The sequence below is a fragment of the Anarrhichthys ocellatus genome, unplaced genomic scaffold, assembly GCF_004355925.1.
Source record: "Anarrhichthys ocellatus isolate YVR2014 unplaced genomic scaffold, GSC_Weel_1.0 scaffold17, whole genome shotgun sequence".
Classification (NCBI taxonomy): Eukaryota; Metazoa; Chordata; class Actinopteri; order Perciformes; family Anarhichadidae; genus Anarrhichthys; species Anarrhichthys ocellatus.
In genome coordinates, this window is record NW_022280047.1 from 6,214,440 (window position 1) to 6,239,404 (window position 24,965).

A 24,965-nucleotide genomic window follows, 5' to 3' on the forward strand; every position below is an offset into this window, starting at 1 on the left:
CTGCCTTGGTAGAGAACCCTTCTGAAATGTGTCGTGTGATGAGTTAGTCAGAAGTTAATTATATTAGTGAATTGTTATATAATGAGTCTTATTTTTCTGTATTACGGTCAACATTGTCACTGATGACTTTAGACCGAATCCTCACACATGCTCTGTTTCACATTACAAGACCGAACTGGACTCAAATCCCCCTGAATTCATCTCGGACATGTTTGGGGGAATCTTAGACTGGAAATGATTTAAAGCAGACTTGAAAGAGGAGCATGACGCCAGTGACGTGTGTATGTTTCACTAATGACAGAATATGTGCTTTTATGAAGGTGTTGATTGAGTAGTAGTCGTGTATGTTATTGAATAACGGTTTCCACCCAGTTTCCAATTGGATCACGGCATTAACATTTGAGTTAGAATTCAAAAACGATTCAGGATTTTGAGGGAAACTGAAGGACGAGGAGCGAAACTGTGTCTTAAACTTGTGCGCACACGTTCTCTCACACAAACGTTTGTGAGACAAAAACCAGCTTAAGAACACAAACTGTATACTTAAAGTTGCCACCAGCTAGGCATGTATGTACCACTTGTCATCACCACTCGGATGATGAAAGATGCCGGTGGATCTTTTTCTCTGCACCGGATTGAATGCTACATTCAGATTGTTGAAGCTGCTTGCTGATTGGCTAATAACTCCATAAATGTACTGTATCCTACTTCTTCCTATTATTCCATGTCGCCTGCTTTTTTTTATAACATGCTGTGCCGATAATGTATATGTTTTTGTTTAATTTAAGGCTATTATGTGCATCTTTTTTTATTTCATCGATATATTTAGACTTTTTTTTTGTATCTGAATATTTCTGTACTTCAGTGATTGGCAAGCTGCTGGTGTCTGTGTGTGAATGTGTCTTTATCAAAACCTGGTGATGGATAAATGGCTCTTTTTTTTTTCTTTTTTTTTCTCAGTGAAAATGAGGTCCTGATTTGAATAAATTAAACACCACAGTATGACAAAGTCTTCTGCTTTCTGATTCAGTAATGATATTGAGATGTGATATCCCTGCAATGTGTGAATGTGTTCCTTTGTTATGTTGTGATGAGAATTACTTCAGGATAAAACTCAGCAGTCAAATGTGTCACCAGTCTGTTTACAACTACACCAGCATCACAGGAATCAGTTTGAACTAATACAAGTGTGGTTTGAGACGAAATATCCATTCGATTTAAATATTTCCTTTTATTTGATGAATCACAATATTACATTTTATTTTGTAGAACTTGGTAAAAACTTTATAACGACATTTCTGGCACTAGATGGCGCTGATACATCTTTGGTGTTCCTAAAAGCCCGTTCTGGAATAGATCCTCATTTCTAACAGTTTACTTGACAAAAACTAAATCTAACAAAAATCTTTATCTTGAAGAGCCTTAAAAGGAATGAAATGAGTCTCAGCTGTGCCATGAGTTTTGCTGTGTACACAATAAAAAAAAAAAATACCTTAAATGCTTTTACATAAATGCACACTCTTGATATTAGCTGGTCCTCTTAACTTGAATTACAGATGACAAACAGTTGTGAAAATCGTGGGCAGGGGAAGTCCATTCTGATAACAGATTGTCATGGTGCCCTTGAGCAAAACAATTAACCCCAAGGAGCTCCAGCAGCTAGAACAGAAAAGGTAAGTTGTACACAGCAGCTTTCAGGTGGCGTTTCTGCTAGATCTTTACATACTAATGATTTGTACTGGGACACACCTCTCTCAGAGTAAGTTATTTGGTTCATCTGTAGTACTCTACTGAATGAGATGAAGCAAGCATTCAAGTATGTAACAGGCATATTAGATTTAAGTCTGTGACCAAACAGCTCAGCTGACGAAAGGAGACACAACCCAGATTTACTCCTCAGACATTATAAAATGATTTATGTATTGCTGAATTATATTGTATCTAACAGATAAGATCAACTGGATGTTTCCAGCGACAAATACCCAAACAGTAAATTCTCATGAAATGAAATGTCTGATGACCTTTGGTTCCCTACTGATGGTAGTGTTCCCTAAATTTTAGAAAAAGAATGAGTTATAGAATGACAAAGCCACACATCACAGTTAACTGAGGTTCCACTGGAATTGCGTCTCGTCTGCCTAGAAGTCAACAAACCAATTTAAACCTTCAGATTAATATCCACGAGTGCATCTGGAATCACCTGCGATTACATTAACGTGGAAACTGACTTTGATCCACATCCTAACCTGTCCGTTTTGTTCTATTTGAAGATAATTCTCTAAATGGAATTGGACGATACAGCAGCAACTGTCTTTGGTGGAGACGGTGAAATGATTACGATGCTGAAACTGAAAGTAATCAGTATTAAATGTACACGTATATAGATAATAGAGTAAGAGTGGTTTAACTCATCTTTGGACAATAATCCGTAAAGGTAGGAATGTGATGTGTGACTTCAGGCTGCCAATAGTAACATGAGCAGTTGCTGGCTAAACTACAGCTAATCCTAACAAAGAAGTTCAGCATCTGTTAGAAGCGCAGTAGCGACAGTATATTGAAAAAGTCGAACGCCTCAATCGATCTTAACTGGTGGCAGGTTTTATGTTTACGGGTCAAAGAGCAGCTTTCTTTTTGTATTTGCAATATATTCTAATCCCATTTGTTTATTCAAACAATACTTTATTAAAAGGGAATTACTCAGGTTTTTTTTGCATAGTCATTTTCAAATTGAATGTAGTGAATATCGGCACCAACATCAGCCTAGGCAGCTTCAGTTCAAAAATATCAGAATCTGTATCTTTAAAAACCATTATGAAATGAATTCTACCTAAAGAACAAAGCCAGTGTTAATACAGTGTTGTGTCGTAGATTCTCATTTGGTCTAACACAAAGGTTAAAGGTACAGAACAAACTAATCAACGGTTACGTTATCAACATACACGTATACTCCATTACTCTGGGTATAAAAATAACTTTCCACAAACAAGACTGCAAGTCTGACTGCATCTACTACATTTTATCCAGGAAGAAAATACACACCTGACTAAATAGCTGACTTTCCTGCTCGAAGAGTGCTTCCACATTTTCAACACGGACTCCAGACGCATCAGCATGTCCTCCAAACATGTATTCAGCCCCACCACTAACAGTAATACAACATGTGCATGAAGCGTCTCGTCAGATCCACTGAGCCGAAGCAGCGTATTAAACTGAGAGCGATCCCCGGTTATTCTGGTTTGGTCCATGAAGGCAGCAATCAAAGCAGGATCATTTTGTTTAAAGTCCTTTGAGGGGCAATATGACTTACAGACCAGTCTCCCAGAAGAGCAGCTGTGACGGGCTTCCAGGTGGCTTTGCTGGACAAAAGGTGCATCCTCCAAACATACAGTCTAGTAAAGCAAAAATGTCAATAGAAATGTGTAAAATAGTAAAAAAAGAAAACAAAAGGACAGACATGACGTCCTAATCCAGTGATCCGCTCACTGAGTAGCTGGCTGTTCACAGGTCAGCGTTACGAGTCACACCAGGCTCCTCCGGGCGGTCAGAAGCGTGCCACAACTTTTAAGTCCATGCCACCGACTCCACCGGACTCTGCCCCGGATCCGTGGCCCAGCTGGATGTGATGGAGGCCGTTGTTGAAGCTGGCACACAGCAGATTGGTGGAGTCAGTGGGGGCCAGACCAAGCAGTGGACCAGCACCATCCAGAAACAACGTCCCTAAACAGACTGAACAGAGGATGGCGGAGGGAGGGTTGGATGAGAGTTAGCGTAAAAAGACTACACACCCAAAACAATGACGGTAAATGTGCCTGTGTGTGTGTGTGTGTGTGTGTGTGTGTGTATGTATTTTCTTCTTTCTGTAAATCAATGTTTCCATCCATTAGTGGGTGTTACCTGCTGTGTTCTGATCCCAGATCTTGACGGAGCTGTCATGGGAGGATGTAGCTACCTGAGCTGCGCCACCAGGAGCCGTAGGCAGAAACATACAGCAGGCGGCGGTCTGCATATGACCTCTGTACTCCACTACTTTACAGCCGGGCTGACGCAGGTCCCAGAGCTGATAACACAGACACAACTCCACTGAGAACAAATGGCAATGTCAGAAGCTTCATGACTATCAACATAAGACAGTGGATGAATCGGGGATTGCGCCAAGTGTCACCTTAGAGTTTGTTGAAATCAACAATAATTATATTGTATTACAGTTATAATATTACTAAATGAACACAACTATTAAATATACATACGAATATACACTCAAAAGTTACAATCCTCAAAACAAACAGGGAAAGATGACATCCACCCACCTTAAAATTCACAAGGATGTCTCGACATAAAATAAGATATTAATCAAATGCAAGATGATAAAACATTTCAAAGGCTCTGAATCTGAACAGTCACAATTAAAGGTAATCTTAAATTATCTGGCAGTAGTGTAATAAAACGTATCAATGCCTGACCAGCTATTCTCAAACAGCGGCCTCAGAGCGCCACCTAGTGGGCCGTGGTACCACCAATTGATCAGATTAAATAAAACATTTTTTTTTTTGTTAATATACAATTTTATTATTTTTGATTTTTAACTAGCTTAAGCTCGTTATCTCAATAAATCACATAAATAAAGGACGTCAAATGATAACACATCACCACGCGTCATCAGGTAAAGACACACATGGGAGCTCGCTAATGTCTCCTCTGGGCAGAGACACGAAATGGATCGGTTGTTGAAACTAAAAAAGCAATGTGGAAGACAACCCTGTGCCAGTAAAAGCTCTAAAGCCTGTGGTGAGGAAATATGACCCTGAATACATTACATTTAGATTCATAATGGCAGGCAGTGATGGGTAAGAGGCTCAATTATTATATTATATATTATTATTATCAAGCTGACAGTAGCTTAACACATAATGACAGCCCACAACCGTTGCTCTGAAGCATTTGATGTGCTTTACTGTTTACCAGACTGGACTGGACAACAGAACCACTGGTAATTACTCAAATAGGATTAACTTCATATTTGACTCGTCTCTTGCTACTTTTAGAAGACACAGATTAGACAGGAAACTGTTCTAGCTGGAGGCTCAAGCTGCAAGCTGGGGGGGAGTCAAACTCGCAAGGGAAACATTCAGAGACCATCTGCACAGGGGCAATGTGCAAGTGTGGTTTTGTTTGAGAGGAAATGGAAAAGAACTGGTATTAAGTGATTAGCCACCGCTCTCCCTGCTTTTTGAGCGCATGATGTATACGATAATAAACATATTGTTTATTGCAGATGATGTTTGTCTTTACATCGACATCTCTACAACCACACAAACTCCTCCAGTGGTCTCACCGTGGCTTCGCAGCCCTGGCTTCCAGAGCCATTGCTACTGGACATCAAGTAGTTTCCGTTTGGAGAAACATCACAGTGGGTCTGGATGTATTGCTTGGCTGGAAAAGTATTGGTCACCTGCCATGCCCGGCTGTCCCACACCCTGTGCACATACACAAAAACATCACTGTAGAAATACACTAGTGCAAGCTTTTTTTTTTATCCGAAACGTAAAAACAAAGACAGCGTTTTTTCTTGGTATTGTTTTCCAACAAATACTGATTCAATTGAACGTGTGGCTATTACCTCATCATCATCTGATGATGATGACCGCATATACAGAAGAAGTTTTACAGTATACCCATGCTCCGTGTCTCGTTATAAACGTAGAGGTGGAATAAACGGTGTTCTAATTGGCTGCTCATTTGAACCTTGTTGGGGTAGCAGAAGTCAATCCCTCAGCAGTAAACACCTGTCTGTAAACAGTTGCATACGTTAATGTGTTTTTACACTGAATAACACCTATTTTGCTGTACGATTCCTATGAAGTACAGACCGGTCAGGATATTTCACGTTACCGACTGCAAACAAAGTGGATATCTAATGATTGCACATGGCACATGTGCATCTACAGTAAGAGACTTGCAGTCGCAAATATTTCTGTACCTTATGGTCTTATCCTCGGAGGTCTGGACTACAGAGGAGCTGCCTGGCACCCAGCACACATGAGTCACCTGGACAGAGAAGAAAGGACAGTGGAAAAGTGTAAAGCCTGAAGGGCATGAACTCAGACGTAACAGGCTGAATGGCTTATTGATTTGATTCTTTTTCTTATACGCTCAGGTACACACCTAAGGCAATCCAGCGTGCTTGAAACAATTCTTGGTACAAGGTTGTGTGCACACAAAAGCACATACTGTTATTTCTCACCAGGTTTCTAGAAATGTTGTGTCTCTGTTCACATTTTGCAGATTCTATATCCCACAGGCACATCCAGTTGTCACGAGAACCGGTGCACAGCTTTCTCCCCTCTACAAATCACAATAAAAGCAGTTCCATATGATCAGTGCAGATCAGTAATCCTAAATCAATGACAATGTGCAGGCAAACGCCTCTAAAACACCAGGACTAGTTTAATATTTCACTTGAAAGTTAACATGAACTTGCATTGTTCTCGTTGCTAAACTGAGATAATAAACTTATAGTCCAGTCAAGTGAAAATATGCATCACCGCTTGCATTCAGGACATGTGGCAGATCGATATTTTACTTGCTGCTTGTAGGAGCATCTTGACTGACCGAGACATGAGATCAGTTCAAAGATATTCTCCTCTGCCTTCAACTCTTTCACATCTCAAATCCCATCTATACCCTGTGTGTGTGTGTGTGTGTGTGTGTGTACCAGGGCTGATGGCTAGTCCATTGACCACCAATTCATGCCCGCAAAACTCCTGAATAGGTTCGTCCCCCTGGTTTAGGTCCCACATCAGAACAGTCTTGTCCCGTGAGGCACTAAAGATCCATGTACTGCCTGGATAGCACAGCACCTGGCAGAATGAAGAGGACACATTGTGTGAGACGTGTGACAGCGCTGAGCAGCATCACACCTTCATCAGTTTGCACACGCACAGTATGGACGTTACCTTGGTAACCTCTCGGTTGTGACCCTGGAAGGACTGGCACATCCGGCCTTGTTTCCAGTCATACACCACCACAGCCTACAGATGTGGACGCACACACACACACACACACACATACATACACAAACATGTGCAAACAGTAATGTTTATTATTTATCTAATGTGGACAGGAAGATGTGGGGATCTAAACACCAACCCTGTGATCCATGACACTCTGTACCATCTAATTGAAAATGTGAAGTATCTTTTTCTTGCGTTAGGCATTCTTATGATCTTTAAACTAGCAACCTGGTTAACTTATCAACTGAACCTGTCTAAAACCCATCAGCAAATTAATAATGTCATTAAAATGCTATTATTTTGGAGTAATCTACTGGTGCATAGAATAATTTACCTGGTCACTCCCACCAGAAACACACAAATCTGGGCTAAGATTGGTGACAGTGTTGATGGAGCCTTGATGGGCAGGTTCATACTGCATCACCTGACTGTCGAAGGTATTATCGGGCTTCTCCCCCTGAGACGCCCTGCACAGAAAACACCAACAGAAAAAAAATCACAAATGTAACATTTGCCAATTGTAGCCTGTAGTATATCTATCTCTGTATTATTCTCATATTATGTTCCTTTACAGGCTGCACTGTTAAAGCTCCTCTGCTTCAGATTAATGATTAAAATGAAACTATCCTCAATAAATGAATGTCAGCGTATTTGTTGATGACACCTCCCATGTGGACGTACAACAAAGTAAACATACTAACACTACATTGTATGTACTTAGTACTGGTATCTGCCACTTCATACAAATGGGAGTAAACTCCACAGAGAAAAAAATAATGTTCCCAAATATTTATTAAATTGTCCATTTTACATTCCATTTTTATGTCCCAGGGGCCGTCTCACTACTGTCCACAACCTATGTAGTCATTGCCTGACTTTAAAAAAAAATTGCATCTGTGAGTAGCTGCTGTGCACTGTATTGTAGAAAGTGATCAAAACCGAACCCAAAAGACCTTACCAGCATATACTGACATGTTTGATAGTACTTTGTTCTTATTTTTCTCTCGTGTGAACGGACTACATTCTGAAATCCTGTCTCTAATTAGTATGTAGTACATACAAGGACACAGACACTGTGTCAGTAGCGTGCATGTCTCACCTGTAGAGGTCCGACCTCTTGCGAAACTTGCTTTGTAGTTTGCCCATGTCTGCCAGGAACCTGCAGCCACACCGACACACAGAGAGAAATATACTAACAAACCAGAACAGAGACCATTGTTGCATCCATAAATGTCTATCCTTGCCTTTAGTGAGCGGTGGGGACGATAACGGGGCAGCAGATCAAGGCACTTTCCAAGCCTAAAAATTCAAATTTCTTTTATAAGAGTTCAGTTCAAAAGCTGGGAAATTGTATCTCATAACAGCAAAATTACACACAAAGAAAGAAGCAGCACACTGACTGTTTCAAAGTGTATAAATGTGATTATATACACTGAGGTCATTGGCTGGAATCCTTACTATTGTCAGATTGAAACCTCAATGCTTTGATTTAAAAAACTAAAGGGCTTCGCTTGCGGCAAATGTATCACTGTATATTTTGCTCTCCCTGACAATTGTTATTTAATACTATTTAAGCCTCACCTACATACATCATCCACACTTAAGTAGACAGCCTCTTAAAGCGAAATATATTGCATAAGGGTTAGACAAGCTACAAAGTGAGATTAAAGCACACGTTCCCACGTAAACACTGCCTTCTCACACACGCGCACAGCTAAGCTCCTCCTTCGTTACCCTGGTGTACTCAAACAATCGACAGGAAGGAGAGGGCTCAAATCCTATTAGAGCCGCATCATTACTGTCACAAGGCATTAATCGCTCGAATACACCTGCTATGGACTGCGCCGGCAATAATTATGTAGCAGCACCAATGATTTTAACCGAAACGTTCGTTACTTTATGGTGAAAACCAATGCATGACTCGTGGTACGCCTTTTCTGGGATAAGTGGATCAAGATATCTTACCTGTCACCGGCAGGTGTGGTCGCTGTGTGATGCTGAGGCTGTGGCTAGCTCGCTAGCATGCTAATTAATCTTTATCTGTCATGCCAAGATAATGTACTAGTAGCACCAAAACGTGGTTATACACACGTTAAAACGTGGTAAAGTCGTTGTCGCAACGACGGAAAAGCATTTCTCCCAGACTGCCATAGTAGTGAGCTGTTCTAACTGCGTGGGAAACAACACAGAAGTGTCTTTAAACTACAACAGACCCATCCCTCTCTCCGTAGCGACCATGGAGCGACGCTTTCTCGTATCTAGGCGAGGGCGAGGTCATGTGACACGGGGAAGGACGTAATCGAAAGCGTTCCCTTACAAAATAAAAGTCAGATTTAACATTCGCGATATTTTGTTGCATTTCCGGAGACGTACCGTCCCCCAACTAGAATTCACTTGCATTCAATACATGTGCACACCTTTTCTGGAGACGTTTCCGAGGTGAATTGTAATTCATGTGCACACCACGCCATTGATTGTTTTGTTCTCCCTCCAATGGCTAATCTAATCTATGGCTGGATTAATCCTGCTGGGGGGCATCAGGCAAAAATGAGCTGCTGAGCTTTCCTCCTATTGACCCCCTCTCACGGTGCATTAAAGCATTGGTGATTCAACACAAATACATTCACAAATATGCACTATATGTGAGCACAATACCGCCGGAAATAAAAAATGATGCACAAAGAAAGCAACACCACACTGAATGTTTAAAAGTGTATAATTGCTATTAAATACACTAAGGTCATTGAAGTTAGGAAAATGTGGATAGATGGACCTATTACAAAACAGGGCCTCGACCAGATAATAAAGTAGGACCTAATTTAAGGTTCTTGTCATCAGTTGATATTGTGCTTTAGTAAAGTATGTGCCATACCTTAAAGGGGAGTCTTGACTTTCAGTAGGATTATGCTGCACAGCACATGACAGGTTGAAATGTTACTGACCTGTGGCTGGGTGTCCCTCTACAGAGCTGGTTGGTTGACTTTCATTACGGGCACAGGTTGAATAACTCCCCAAGCTTAAAATCTGGGACGAATCAGCAGGTCCCTGGACAGCTAAAATTAATTCAACTATTTTACAGTTGTTCTTTTCATGTGCTTCATTGTAGCTCAGATTTTTATTAGATAAAGTCAGGAAAGATAAGACAGGCTTTGTTTTAATGAGCTGGATTTAAATAAATACATTACGAGCAATTAGGCACTGGGTCACTGGGATGTCACATTGAAAAGGTCTAAATAGGCCACTTAGTTAGGTTACAATCAGCTCTGTTCAATACCTGTGAGATGTGAGATGACCTGAATTCTAACTTTTTGTTCGCAGCAAATGGTTTATGCGAGTATGACTACAGTGAAACTGTTGAATTAGTTTATGGCAAAATAATGTTGATTCTAACTGACGGTATTACAAAATACCGTCATAGTTAGAATCTTTTATGAAGCCGTTAAAAAGTCCTGAACTTAGCTCTGCAAATATCCATCTGCTAATTAAACAAAGACTTATGAATCCATTTGAATGTTTTAGATAATATACGTACATGGAGTGTGGCTGTTTCCCAAAATAAGAAGCAAAACAGTATCCAGAAATGATTTGTATTGAGTCAGTATTACAGGTGGAACACAGCATGTTACCCACCAAGAAACAAACGTGGCAACACAAAAAAATCTATCTCGTCGGACATAAATGTAGCATAATAAATCGATATCTACAATAAAAAAAGTGTGTATATTTACACGCAAGAGATTTGTATTTATGTAATCCCAGCCAATCTTTTCAGGTACACCCACACAATAAACAATGATCTTATTGTGTATATGTTACAAATATTGTGCGAAACCATGAGTAACACCAAGACTGTCCTGGCTCTTTCAGGCTCTAACAAACACCTGAGACAGCTGTAGTAATACAAACCTCATAACATAGAAACTACAATGGAGTGTATCATTTAAAAAAAAAAAATTCTCCAACACCTTTAGAAATCTGGCTAAAATAATAGTGAAATACTAGTTTTGCTTGGGTTAGGGTTACACAATAATATTAAGTCAACTTTACTTGCAAATGTGTCTTTTTTTCATGCAAAAGAAGAGTCGTTTTTACAAATACTTGTCTTGCTTGATCTATATAATAATATGGTGCAGAAAGCTGTCATAGTAGATCAAGCAGGATATTTTTTATCAGTGAAGTTTTCAGGCAGTCTTTGAACACAAGCCTTTCAACCAAAACCGACCTATAAAGCAGCTCAGCACTCATGCAGCCATAGCTCTAGACCTTAATCTGAATAGGATCCAAATGAGAAATTCAGTTTGGGACCCAGGCTCATTACTGCTCCCATTAGACCTGAGAAGTCCACTGTAGGCTCAAGACCCAGAGCCCCCAGACCCAAAACAAAACAGCTCACACAATAAAGTGTCGACTTATAACATGACTCGACTCACACCTTTCAATACTGACTATGATAGCCAAATGTTTGGTTGTGGAAAATGCAGAAGTAAAAAGCACACTGATTCACCGATAACACTAATGGCTCAGGCGAGAACAGAGGGGATGATCATAATGGAACAACTGTGGATACATGATATGGCCTCTAACATCCATCTATCCATCCATCCACTTATCATTTCATCAGTCTGTAAGTGTGTGGGCCTATTGTTAGAATAATGTGACTAACAAACTGCTGTGTAACTCTCCGGTTTGTTTAAAGGCGTACGGCACAGATGATCTAACAACTACACAGGGTGGATACAATTCAAAGGACACCTGTACGACACAATGGAATCCAACCGCTATACAAATGTATGGAACGTATAACATTAGGATCTATATCTTGAGGTCAATATCAATCCAAAACAATACCACCACAAAACAATGTCAATATATTCACATTTGCTGGACTGCATAGGCCTACAGGTGTTACTGTTTCCACTGCTTTGCTCGTCATGCCATCATCACATCATCACATGTAGCCCAGACTATTGGGACTGTGACGACTCTTCCCACAGAGTCAGCACTAAACCTGACGTTAAGTGTCTATTACGCCCACGCCCACAGAGGTCTGTGTTCAGCTCCTCCATTCATGCACGTGTTCTATTCCACAGGTTGGAGTATAAATACGTCTGTGGCGTTTGTTTGACGTGCCCCCCCACCTCCTTGTCGATGGAAGACCGACGTCACCCCTGCCAGCGGAGGAGTGGATGGCCTCTGTAATACAAATACATGAAGAGAATTGAGGAAAAGGAGAAGATTGGCCGAGGGGAGAAGCAACAACGCGGCGCCTGTTCCTTTTCTTCTCACTCCCGCAGACGAGCCGTGGACGCGAACGCCTTTTAAGACGAACGGGGATATATATTCGGCTGCGACATCGACAGCTCCGGCTGAAATGCCATGTTATGTGTGGCTTTCTTGGCTTTTCTGAGCAGACAGAGAGAGAGATAACTGTACTGTATCCCAGCCTAGCGGATTGGAGTGAAAGTCCGCCATATTCCGCTTTACCACGCCCGGGAGTCGAGCCATTGGGAAATAAACGGACAGCTTTATTCATGGCTTTACCACGTTGCCATCACCCGCGGACGATAACGTGAACACAGGTGGGGGGGGTAGGGAGGGGGGGGGGGATGTGTTGTTTGACAAATAACAACATTGAAGGACTTTGAAGGGAGTGTGGCCGGACACGAATGGCAATGCTTGACGAGATCACACAGAGCAGTGCGGAAGATGCGACTTAAAAGGATCTGTTGATCATATTGAGAAGGAAAAGCAGATTACACCAATTAGGATCGCACGGATATTCAACCCAAACCGCTTTGGACACTATTTTGAAGCTGTCAGGAAGGAAAGCGGACCGAAACTGGGGGAGAGGAGGAGGGGACGGGGGGGGGGGGGGGGGTGGTCAATCATTTCTCCAAATATCTTCATTTTCCTTTCCACCACAACCCGTGCGCTGTTCGGGCTCATTATTAAAAGGCGTCCACGCGTTAATTCACTATAAGTGGGGCCTGTATGAAGACGTTATTTGGCATTCTCTGCTTTTTTGTTTTTCTTCTCACCCCGACGAATCTGAAATCTGAATGAATCGGTAAGAGAGAAGAGAGAAGTGTGCGTTTAAAAAAAAAAAAAAAAAGGAGCGAGAATGACCCTGGAATCCATAATGGCGTGTTGCCTCAGCGAGGAGGCGAAAGAAGCCAGACGGATCAACGACGAGATCGAGAGGCAGCTCCGCCGGGATAAGAGGGACGCACGCCGGGAACTGAAACTGTTGCTTCTCGGTAAGCTCGCCGGGGAGGGAGAGGAGTGGGGCTGAGAGATGCACAGCCCAAATTCCTCACACCATAAATACCTTTGTCGGGCGGGGTTGGGGGTTGGGTGGGGGGGTAATAATGGGGCTTCCCACCTGAGTGAAGTTGGGGAGTGGATGGTTGAAATACCTCGCTGTTGTGAGTCGAGTGCACAGATTGGCAGGTTTAGCGGAGGGAGGAGATGCTGCCCCAGCCAGGCCTGTAGGGCTCCCAGTGTTACAACCGCCTGATTTGAATAACTGCGACCGGTTAGTGTCGAGGAAACTATAACGCTCACCAGTCACCATGGGGCCTCACCTCTTACCTCTCCAACGCATCCACTGACTGGCCTGACGGCAACCTGTGCAGGCAGACCCGGAGGGCCCATCCAGGTGGTGAGCTCGTGAGTGTGTCATACATCGGCTGGGCCAAAGTCTAGCGTTTTATTGGGAGCAATCAAAGCAGTATTGCAGCGCAACACCTAACCCTGGCAGTGATTTTATCACATGTGTCAGTCTGTGGAGCAAGGTTGGAAGCATGTCGACCTATCACGTGTAGAGGCTGGTGTGGTGGTATGCTTATACATCCACCTTTTTATATACATTTGAATCATCAGTGACTTGAAATAGACTCCTAATCACAAAATAACCAGTCACCTGGGCATTGTTACAGTGTGGGGCTGCGATACGGGGCGGTTGGTAATCCTGTCGAGAAGTATTTGTCATACTGGAAAATTTGAGGAAAACAAGTCATCTACTCACCATCACTCGTTAGATTGGCAAAAGTAAAGCCCATTAGTTGTGATGAGCGTGGTCGTGGAGAGCAGTGCCAGAACCCGTTCTTCCTGATCCAGCTCCCTCCTCTCTCAGTGCCTTAGACAATGCATAGAGGAGAAGTGTGGGAGCAGGCTGGGACTTAGGATCACATCATCCAGACTTTCTGAAGAAGGTTTTCGTCTGTTTGGGGATGTTTTAAGAGAGGTTGAAGGAGAAAGGTGTCTCCTTTGCCACCCTGTTAGTACAAAATGATGACATGAATCTCCCTTAACAGGATTTGAAGGGGCTGACTGCCCCCTCCCTTATTAACGGGACAAATAATTGTGTTGTTGTTGTTTTCCTCTAATCTCTTTTAATACCCAACAATTCGCCTATTATGCAAACGGAGAAACAGCCGCTGACCCAAACCAAAGAGTGATGATGTGTAAGTCTGAGGACCTAACTGTACTCCTCATGAGTGTGAGGTATTTGTTCAATGGTTAGTCACTAGTCTTGTGATTTGATGGCCTAAACCAAATGAACGATTGTGATTCATATTCAATATGTATTTTTTTGTGTAGTAGCTGCTTGTCAGTGAGGTCCCATCGATACAGTGTTATATTTCAGTGGTTTAGTAGCGTGCCTCTAATGACAGGAAGCTTACAATTATTGTCTCCGGACATTGAGTTGCAGGGAATATACGATCCATTAAGTAGCAGCATAAAAATGTTCCAGTAATGGTGAACCATTTGTGTGACCTCACACCAACGCACTCGTGGCTGAGCTCACGAAACAATTATGGCTCAATCGACCTCATTAAATACGAGCTTATGCAGTGCTCTGAATTCACATTTGTGTTTTCACACACACACACACACACACTCTGCCGCTCCTTCTACTAGTTAACCAGAGGAAGTTGTGCATGCTCCATATGGCTCCAAATGGCTCCATTAGCTATCCGTGTTTTGTGGGTTATCAAGCTCACTAATTGCTCAACGTCCCGTGGGATCTAGCGCAAAACTCGCCGTCAAGTTTAGAACTTTCTCAATTCTTCAAAATGTCCAACGCTTGTTTTTTTTTGTTTTTTACAAATCATCGTGGCTTTTTTCACTTATAGTCTTTCAAACACACTGATTGCTTTAAATCCACAGAGACCGGCTACATTGAAGCCACACACCACAACAAATGAGCAAGTTAAAGAACATTGCAAGCATTTTAATCCATCCTCCGTGCATCTAATAGCCATTAAGGCGTTGTAAAATAATAATGGAGATGTTCTGAAATTGTCGCTGATTTAACCTGGGCAGATGACCAAGAATACAAAACTAGGAACAGAGTGGAAGCAGCAGATAGTGTAATGCTTAGGAGCTGTCTGGCACACACACACACACACACACACACACACACACACACACACACACACACACACACACACACACACACACACACACACACACACACACAAAGCCAGCTAATGAGTCAGAGACACTAAAGGATTCACTGAGATAGGTGACTCAGGAAAATTCCAGCTAAAATCGATGTCCGAATGAGGCGGGGCATCTCAGCAAGTACCAGCTGCTGAAATTGATCTCTTCCAGCATGAACATAAACGCATTCATTGTAAATTAAATCACTGTTATAATCCATTAGAACTGCTCGGACCTCTCAGTGTTTACAAGGAAAGAAAACACAGCTCAGTCTTTTTTATTCCCACCTGTTTGTGCTCAAAACGTCATGTTAAGCCACAAGGCATACAGCTTTTCCACACGATGTACTGTACTAATAACATTGATAATGTATCATTACTGTTCTTATTATTTATGCCACCTGTGCTTTACTTAAAAGGTTTAAATCATTTGGGAACAATAAGGCTAAAAGTTAACAAGAATTATTCCCAAAGCAAAAGAAACATGCTAGCCAGGGTAAGATATAGCTGATTAAGTTAATCGTAAGAGGCTAACAGCCGAAGTGTACCTCAACAGCAGTCAGATCAGATCATAGCTGGTCCCAACACACAAAGTTACATTTTGTCAGAGTAAAGTGGAGCATAATAATAACATCAAGATCTGGACAACAGTCGAGTAGGTGCCGTCTGCATGTTTAGAATTGTCTTTAGGGCGGAAGTCGGCACAAGTGAACTCTCTTGTTGTCCAATCAAGGCTCATCGAGTGAGCCGCTCCTCTTCTGGAGGAGGAGTGGGCAATGCTTAGAGGGCACTTGACTAGTTGTTGAGATAAAGAAGAGCACTTCTCCTTCACTTGCCAAACTTTGTATACATGTGCAGGCAGCGGGGGCATTTTGTTTATTTGGTCAGCAAGACATTATGAGGGGAACGATGGTGAGTTAGACATACCAGTAGAATGAGATTGTTTTCTGTTGCTCTTTGTTTTTTTTGCTGAGAGTGAACTTGTCCTCTTTAGGCATGACATTAGGTCTGGAGACATGAAGGTGGAAGAAGGCTCCGTTACATTAGCTGAGATTCCAAACATGTGCAGTCATGGGAAGTTCAAGATGAATGGAGAGGAGAGGACAGCAGCAGCTTAGCCTAGGAATGGCGACATAGCGGCTGGAGACCAGAATGAAATAGAGAATTCGTTTTTGTTGTTTTATTGTTGCACATTAGCTACAAATTGCATATATTTAGCTGCTGACCATCCTCCAGATGTATGATTTAATCTATCTTCCATGCTGCCAACCTTTCAGTTGGTTTTGTTTAAAAGGACTTTCTGTAGATACCCCCTAATGAATCATATCAAATATTGTGTCATCTTTATCGAGTTAAGTTCAGCTCATCTTATCGTTGTTACAAGAGAAGTTATTGGAGCTCGTTTTTGGTGAGCTCATCGTGCAACAGGAGATAAAGGCTGCTCTGACATCTAAAACTAGCTGTGATAACTATGATCAACCACTAAAGTCCCTTGATCCTGAAAGAGCACATGCACAGTGCAGGGTCTCCTAGGATGGAGGCTTATTATTATTTATTCAAAGGTATATTCTCAAAGTGAACTGAGATATTGTTTTATGCCCACGGAGGCCAAACCTGTTTAAATACCATTGAACCTGTTTAACTACCTCGACTGTCACCTGTACTGAAGTAAGAAGGATTTTAGTCAATTAGTCCATCGATAGAAAATCAACCTTTTTTGGTTATCGTTGCCTTGGTCTCTAGTAAAGTTTAATGTAAGTTTGTCACCATTTTCTGACATGTTATCAAAATGATTAATCAAGTAAATAACCTGCTTAGATTAATAAAAATGGAAACGTATCTACAGTTGGTGCCCTTCATTTGTATTAGTCTGAAACGACATGTTTACAGTCCGAAGGGTTAACATGGATAATTATCAGGCTCGTCTCCGTCTGCTAAATTGATTAAAAACTGCTCAATTACAAAAGTGGCACAGCCCAGCTCCGATCCTCAAGAGACAGTAGGACCTAGTTTCTGATGCCTGGCCCCCTTTACACACTCGCACACGCTCACAGGACATAAAGTGAACAAAGTCGTTTTGTTGCCGAAACCTAGTAAAGTTGTTTTGTAGCGTTTTTGCTATGTTTTGTTCATTAACCAGTGTTATAACAGTTTAAAACTGCGACCATTTCGTCCGGAAGAAAATGTTTTTCCCTCAAAACATAGTTGAGGGTGCACTTTAGCTGTATGGGGAAATCATTTTACAGGACACAGGGGGCACAGTTAGATAACTCTTTAAATCATTTCAGCATTACAACACATTTTAAACTGCACGTTTTGACTCTCAAATCTTTTGCAAATCGTCTCTCAAAAAACGTTTGCAAAAGTGTCGATCTACTCAGTCACCGTCAGCTGCTTTTATCGGACAAATGAAAGCTGTTGGTTCCTTTTCAAGGCTACGACTCAACAAAGTCCACCGCAACGTTTAACAAGCTTTTAACAAACACATGGTTGCAATTGTGAGAGGAAGCACTGAAGACGTCATATGATTCTTGTATGAATGCAGCCAAGTTAACAGTGCAGCTATACAAAGTGCAGAATTAAAGAGGAAAACTTACAATAGGATACACTTCCACTATAGCGGGTCAAAGTACATAGTAACGCAGTTCAATTCTAAACCTAGTATCTGTATTTTCAACAGTATAATCTGGGTCTTGCATGGCATTGACATGATATAAACGGCATCTTTTTCACACTTATGATTGCGTCTGTTTTTTTTTCTCAAATTCACGTTTGTCTTGAGATTTTCTCTTGCTGGCCTCAGGCTGCCTGTCACAAACACTGAATATTTTCGACACTCACGGGAGTGAGTTTCTTTGAGAAATTGAAAACCAAAACATGCTCCTCAGAGTCGAGAACAGAGTCGTCAACTTTCAATTTATGAAAGTGCAAAAACTCAAAATCATGTTCATGTCATTAAGATGGAGAGGAGCAAAATGAGTGGTTGGTAGCGTAATGTTCCGGCTTAATATACGAATGTGATACTAAATCTATTGTTACCATATAAAATAGTTCATAATCAGGACCAAGCCGTGTGTGACCCCTTAAATGTTAGAAGAGGAAGCAGGTCCATGTATGTTGACAAAGGGTAAATCTGAGTAATACTGTGTTTTCTAGATCTGGATACTACCGACCGTAGTTAAAGACTAAAACATTAGTGAAAGTGAACGTGGTACTAGGGCCTCCCTCTGCTCTGCGTTCTCTCCTTGAGGCGATGCTTCGCTCTCAGTGGTGAATTAATTTCCTCTTCTTCACTCATGCATTTTTTATTGTGATGATCAAGCATCGTATCGGCTGTTCTTGCATCCTTTGGTTTAATAAGTCAGCTGCAGGCGTCTCTGTGCAGAGCCAACAATGATGCCGTGGTGTCTTGAGGCCAACGGAAAACATCCTTTCTGATTGGAGGAAGCTTCAATATGTGCTATGTTTGTTCTACCATCTGAAGTTTGGACAGCGTAGGTTGTGAATAGTTGGCCTCTCACAGTCAAGTTTGAAATGTCCAGAGTGTTACACGAGTGATTGAATGCACCGCACACAGACACAGACACAGAGCAGCCTGCCTTCTTTTTTTGTCCCTCCTTTGCTGCTACTGAGTTGGACTATGTTAACGAGTCCTGGGGCCAATCAGACACACTCACCTCAGACGTAATGTCGACCATTCATGCCGACCTCAGACACGGGGTTGATCCTGGGTCACTGCATTGGTTTGAAAGGTGACTCAGCAGCCTCCAATGGCCAGCCCAAACTCATACTCATACGTCTCTTCTTCTTTCTCAATGTCTCGTTGGTGCTATAGAGAAGATTCATCCATCTATGGATGAATTCATGAGCCACTCGCATTCCTCTTCTTGTGTGAGGGCATCAGGTTTGAAGAGCCACGAGGAGATCGGAACTGTGCCACAGAAGAGCAACCCAGATCTTTTGTGCCATTCAAACCCAGAACCCACTGGCATTTAATTTAAGTTTTTTTTTTTAGATTACTCACTGTTCCACTTTGTCTGTTTGAAGAATAGAATGTGTCCATTTTTAGGGTGGATGCCGTGAGGCATTAACTCTGGTGCAACACTATTTGTGGCAACAACTACTACTTGTCATTGAGGTTAATGTAATAGTTAATTATAGGTGAACAGAGTGTGTGGTTATAGAGCAGCTGGTGACAAGTCTCACCCACCCTTTGGTGCTACAAGGTGAGTATTTTAAAGTGCACCAAAGGATAACGGTTACATTGTGAACAATGTCGTATATTTAGCAACAGCTTTTGTGTACATGGTAGCATTTCCTCTCTGCTTCATGCACCTTACAACATTCATTTGTATTTTTTAGGATTAAGTGCTTGGCTCTAGAGCACTTCAAGTGTAACTTTGCTAACTCCTGTGTTGTTATTCCTGCCTTTCCTGCTCATTCCAGGCCTCTAAATTGGCAACCCTACAACAGTACTCTGGAGGTTATAGTATGTCAGTGTTTAGTCTTTAGCGTGGTTTTTGTTAAGTGCTTGGTCCGTGTTGTGGGCGTACAGTAGAGAGGCTTATTTGGCTAAAATAGAGTTTATATTATGCAATATAAAGGAGTTCCACGCTTCCAGACTTTTGTAACAGAAACTTTAGGTCACACTGAAATGCAAAACACACACATACGCTCCTTCCTGCCAAAGTTATTCAAGAGTTGGTGGTGAGGTAAAGTTAGACCTTTCAGGTGGTCTGCCAAGACTCTCAATGAACCAAAGAGAAATTACACCCCCCAGCTCCTCACACCCAAATAGTCCCTGTCACCACGGAGAGGAGAGAGATGTTGTTCTTGGTCTGCCACCAGACCAAGCAAACAGGCTGAGAGGGAAGCAGCCAGCACATAGCATTAGATGTGTGGCTGACTGACGGAGGGAGTACATACTGTACGACTATTTTGCATGTGCTGTACATCTGTGTGTATTAATGTGTGTGTGCAAATGTTTCTCACCAGACAGGATGTTGTGTTACGAAAAGCCAAGATTCAGCTATGTTCCCCCTCAGGAAACGTCCTCGCATTTACATTTTTAAATGTTTTAGAATTACTTTCTTTCCAAAATTAAGCCAAATCTACATTTTGACTTAACTTTAAAGCTCTTTAATTCACATTTCTATATTAACAATGGCTCAAATGACTGTGTAATGTAAAAAGGGTTGTTCAAAGTGATGAACCCAGAGAGAATTATCACTCAACTCTAATTAACTAACTAAATACTATTTTTGTGATAATCCAACTTTTGTCATGTTGTAGCGGTTTCTGTTTTGCTCATAGGGGTCCAGGAAAGTCAAAAATGACTGGATGTCCTTTTAAGGAACGTGAACGCTGACACAAGACATTACATGTTTTGTCTGGTTAAAAAAAGAAAATCCTGTGCAAACCTACAGAATAATCAAACTCAGTGTATTTGTTCCCTTTTCCCTTTTGTTTTTCTTTTCAGGCACTGGGGAAAGTGGAAAGAGCACATTCATCAAACAGATGAGGATTATCCACGGCACCGGTTACTCTGACGAGGACAAAAGGAGTTTCACCAAACTGGTCTATCAGAACATCTTCACAGCCATCCAGGCCATGGTCAGAGCCTCAGAGACGCTCAAGGTCCCCTACAAATATGAGCACAACAAGGTAAATGAGATGCTTTCACCCAAGCCATTTCAAATTCCTCAACTGAAATGACGACGCTAGAAAAGTGGCCGCAGCGTGCTTGTATATTTTTAGAGTGCTGTCTATCTTATTTGGAACAGCCATCCTTAATCGTTTCCGGTCCTTTATGACACTTCCTGTGTCCTTAAAGCACTCCAGCCCTCCATCGCACCCTGTGTGTGTATTTGTGTTTGCCTGTGTGTGTGTTTCACTGCACTCAAATTCATGAGTGCATATACAGTAACACAAATGCACAAGAGAGAACTAGCCTAAGCTACTCTCATCATTACTTCAGCAGGTCATTTCTTTTTTTCCACCTTTTTTCACCCTGGTAGAGTAATCATAGCTTTGGGAGCTGATACAGTAACCTCTCGCTCGCAGTTTATTCCCTGTGAGAGTGACAAATAAGAAGCGGTGGAGCATCATTACCTCTTCAACCCTTTTTTTATTTATTTTTATAAATCAGTTCATGTGAGGTGACAGCTGACCACGCTGCTTCCGCTCCATCCTGCCTGGCTACTGTTTAGTCAGACGTTGCTTGCTGAAAGGTTTGGCAGAGATTTGGTTACGAGGGGTTGATAAATTATTTAGTAGATTTCAGTGTGATATCCTGAAGTCGGAGCATAATCCTGGGATAAGTATCAGGACCCAGTAAGAGTTTTATTGATAATGCACTGGAAAAAGGGAGGATAAAAATATAGTATTCAAGGTGATATTTGATGTTGTGGAACTCACATTTTATCAGCATTGCCATATCTATAAACATAAATCAACAGGTAGACCAGTCGCCATTGGCTGCAATTCATTTCATAACAAAAGCTAGTTTGTCTTCAGTTTTAAGTATTTGGGGATGTATTTGTACCTTATCGGCAGATTGCCGATGTCGCCACGTGTTGGTTGCGTTTCTACGACTGTATATCTGACTTTATGTTGACAGTTTACTAACAACTTTTAGTCGCAACACCTTTTATCTTTTCAACGTTGAGATTTTGTGAAAGAAGACTGAGCTTGACACCGTCAGCGTTGAGATTTTAAAATGACACAACAACTTGTATTGAACTTGAGCAGGCGCTTTCTGAATCTCGGCTGTTGTGGTGGATCACCATTGTCCATGTTAGTCGCTGCTTCCTGTCCCACATGTGCACACGAACAATGAAACTGAATGTGCTGTTTCAGCTCAGCCATTTCAACATTGTTTTACCCACTTTGAAGACAATACAAACCCAGAAAATCCCTCAAATATGATGAGTAAAAAATGATACTTCTTCATTAAGAAAATGAAAAATGACAGTTTGTCCTACATCTCGCTATACAGATATTCCAGTTTACCACCGGCTCCTTCATACTTTATAATCCAGTATCTGGAACAAATGGCTGTTGTGGGGTTAGTGTGCTTACACATATAGATTTTGTACGAGACATTCAGTACTGAGAATACTATACAATAATAGTATTGTGCCATGAACGTACGGCAAACAACAACGTTTATGATGAAATCAAAGTTATGTTCTACAGCAGAACCACTGAATGCCTTTCAACATCCCTCTGCTCTCATATACATATGGCTAAAATGGGAAGTACTGTACCTCTGACAAAGGCGTTCACTGACATCGCAAAGGAAGTGAAAATGAAACTTTTCTATCATTGTTACACTGTCTGTCTGGGCACTTATAGTAAATGTCATGATTTGACTTGTAGGCTAATCATAAAACCCATGAAAGTAGCATCTATTGGATACCTGTTTTGTCTTCTATGTCACCTTACTTTTATTATATTCTGTTGTGTTAATAGTTAGTGCAGTATGCAAAAGAGGAGCAGTTTCACATGCAGGTACATGTTGATCTCTTGTCATGGGACACAGGGGAGCTTAATTAGGGAACTGGGGCAGCGCAACTTTCCCCTTAACAGCCCCGATGGGATTGAGCTTCAGATATTAGGTCCATGTGGAGCCTGTGGGTGTAAAGTCATTTCTGGATATAGAATACGTGAGTGTTGTCTTACATCATTGGGGGGGGGGGGTGCTCCTACAATCACAAGGTTGTCTCGTCGATCCTTTAAAGTTAAGTATTACTTTTTGTCTGGTGTCGGTAAATAAGATGTGTCTCAGTAAATCATGGCAGTTATTCTCTCTGTTTCTTCACTCCAGGGCAACGCAAACGTCGTGAGAGAGGTGGACGTAGAAAAGGTCTGCATGTTTGAGAATCCTTATGTAGACGCAATCAAGAGCTTATGGAACGACCCGGGCATCCAGGAGTGCTACGATCGAAGGAGGGAATACCAACTCTCAGACTCCACTAAATAGTGAGTAGACTGGTATAGATTGAATTTGAGGCTTATAAGAAGTCTCAGGCAAAGGGGTTGTATTTTGGATGGTTTCCGTGATGACAAATACTCTCCCTGGTCCCTTTCCCCTCTCTGTGACTGTAGTTACATGAACGCGTTGGACCGGATCTCAGAGCCAGCCTACCTTCCCACCCAGCAGGATGTGTTGAGGGTTCGAGTCCCCACCACGGGCATCATTGAGTATCCGTTTGACCTGCAGAGTGTCATATTCAGGTGAGGAAAGAAATATATTCAGGATCAGAAAACATAAATAACATTTTGAACATAACACAGACTGTATACATATAGACGGACGACGCTTCTCCACCTCCTCCCACTTTATAAAAGTGAAGTGAAAATATCCCGGTTGTGATTGGGGGGGATTGGAGCCACAACAGGGGTCTATCTGCAGCTACACGACACACCCACTTTACCACACGCCCCCTGAGATAACTTCAGGGATTAACGTACTTATTTTAACCCAAACACGATGCTTTCCTATTCTAACCAAGTCATTTATGTGGCTCAACCCCTCAAAATGTGTCGAGAAGAGATTCACACAGATTTGCAAACCTTTGGCTCATAGTGACTGTTTTCTCTCTCCTGGGGGCTGCTGCCGTGACAGGATGGTGGATGTCGGAGGTCAGAGGTCGGAGAGGAGGAAGTGGATCCACTGCTTTGAGAACGTCACATCCATCATGTTCCTGGTGGCGCTCAGCGAGTACGACCAAGCTTTGGTGGAATCGGACAATGAGGTGAATGATACAAACATGTGCACACAAAACACTAAGCGATTCAATTTCAAAGTTTTTGTGATGCTTAGTTTCACACGGTCAAACCAACTTCATCCACTCAAACGCTTTATTATTTCATGCGATGTCCAAGATGAAAAGCTATTCCTTATTTAAAACAATGGAAATCAGACTCTCCTCCTGCCTGGCCGCGCTCCACCTTTTCTTTTTCCCTTGGAAAGCATTTGTAAATGATCAGCCAGCTGATTTGAATACCGCCTCTGGTCGCATCTCCTCCTTAAGAGGATATAGCATGTGTGTCAGTCTGTTGAAGTGTATTAATGAGCAGGTGTGTCTTCATATGTGTGTTGTCTGTATTTGCTTCCTTTGTCACCTGCAAACTGCAGAAAGAGGCGAAGACTGACCAGCTGCCTGTGCTCTGTCTTTTGATGTAATTAGATTAGTTTTTATAATTACACAGGGGATATTCTGTTTAGCACTCTCAACACACTGCACTGTCAGCGATGTGATATCTAAGGCTTGCTTTCAGAACGGTTGTTTTGTTCAATTAAACACGGGAATCAAGTGCAAGGGAGAAATTAAACTCTCGAAGACGATATGGCCGCCTCTCTCTCAGTGTTACTGCTCTCCCTCTGGTGCGGTAAAACGTTTATTAAAATCGGTAGTTAATGAGAGTGAAAAACTGTGGTTTAATTAAGTGATTAACTCTCTCTCTCTCTCTCTCTCTCTCTCTCTCTCTCTCTCTCTCTCTC

General features: G+C 41.8%; 2 protein-coding genes across 4 annotated transcripts; one reads left to right on the forward strand and one right to left on the reverse strand.

The window, feature by feature from the left end:
- Window positions 1–1,214: 1,214 nt before the first annotated feature.
- Window positions 1,215–14,104, reverse strand: wdr31 (WD repeat domain 31). Of its 3 annotated transcripts, none has more exons than XM_031856700.1 (10): window positions 14,038–14,104; window positions 8,110–8,169; window positions 7,345–7,477; window positions 6,954–7,028; window positions 6,713–6,857; window positions 6,242–6,342; window positions 5,978–6,045; window positions 5,333–5,474; window positions 3,895–4,057; window positions 1,215–3,726 (listed from the first exon to the last, which is right to left on the reverse strand). In XM_031856700.1, exons 2-10 carry the CDS (start codon window positions 8,154–8,156, stop codon window positions 3,542–3,544), a joined length of 1,059 nt encoding a protein of 352 aa, XP_031712560.1. In that variant the 5' UTR covers window positions 8,157–8,169; window positions 14,038–14,104; the 3' UTR covers window positions 1,215–3,541. The 3 variants fall into 3 exon arrangements, with proteins under 3 accessions (XP_031712560.1, XP_031712559.1, XP_031712558.1); XM_031856699.1 differs by lacking the exon at window positions 14,038–14,104 and adding an exon at window positions 8,976–9,244; XM_031856698.1 differs by lacking the exon at window positions 14,038–14,104 and adding an exon at window positions 8,976–9,244 and having other exon boundaries at window positions 8,110–8,309.
- On the forward strand, window positions 12,612–24,897 carry LOC116388655 (guanine nucleotide-binding protein subunit alpha-11-like). The gene is made up of 5 exons (XM_031856703.1): window positions 12,612–13,267; window positions 20,937–21,121; window positions 23,286–23,440; window positions 23,567–23,695; window positions 24,087–24,897. The coding sequence occupies exons 1-5, from the start codon at window positions 13,132–13,134 to the stop codon at window positions 24,367–24,369; spliced, it is 888 nt and encodes a 295-aa protein (XP_031712563.1). The 5' UTR covers window positions 12,612–13,131; the 3' UTR covers window positions 24,370–24,897.
- The last annotated feature ends 68 nt before the right edge of the window (window positions 24,898–24,965 follow it).

Coding starts and splice junctions, on each gene's coding strand:
- wdr31 (XM_031856698.1), bottom strand. CDS start 8,234: ATGCAACAATGGTCTCTGTTCTGGTTTGTTAGTATATTTCTCTCTGTG. Junction 7,029..7,344: donor TTTCTGGTGGGAGTGACCAG/GTAAATTATTCT, acceptor CCACATCTGTAG/GCTGTGGTGGTGTATGACTG. Junction 6,858..6,953: donor ACAACCGAGAGGTTACCAAG/GTAACGTCCATA, acceptor TCATTCTGCCAG/GTGCTGTGCTATCCAGGCAG.
- LOC116388655 (XM_031856703.1), top strand. CDS start 13,132: ATGACCCTGGAATCCATAATGGCGTGTTGCCTCAGCGAGGAGGCGAAA. Junction 13,268..20,936: donor ACTGAAACTGTTGCTTCTCG/GTAAGCTCGCCG, acceptor TTTTCTTTTCAG/GCACTGGGGAAAGTGGAAAG. Junction 23,441..23,566: donor CTCTCAGACTCCACTAAATA/GTGAGTAGACTG, acceptor CTGTGACTGTAG/TTACATGAACGCGTTGGACC.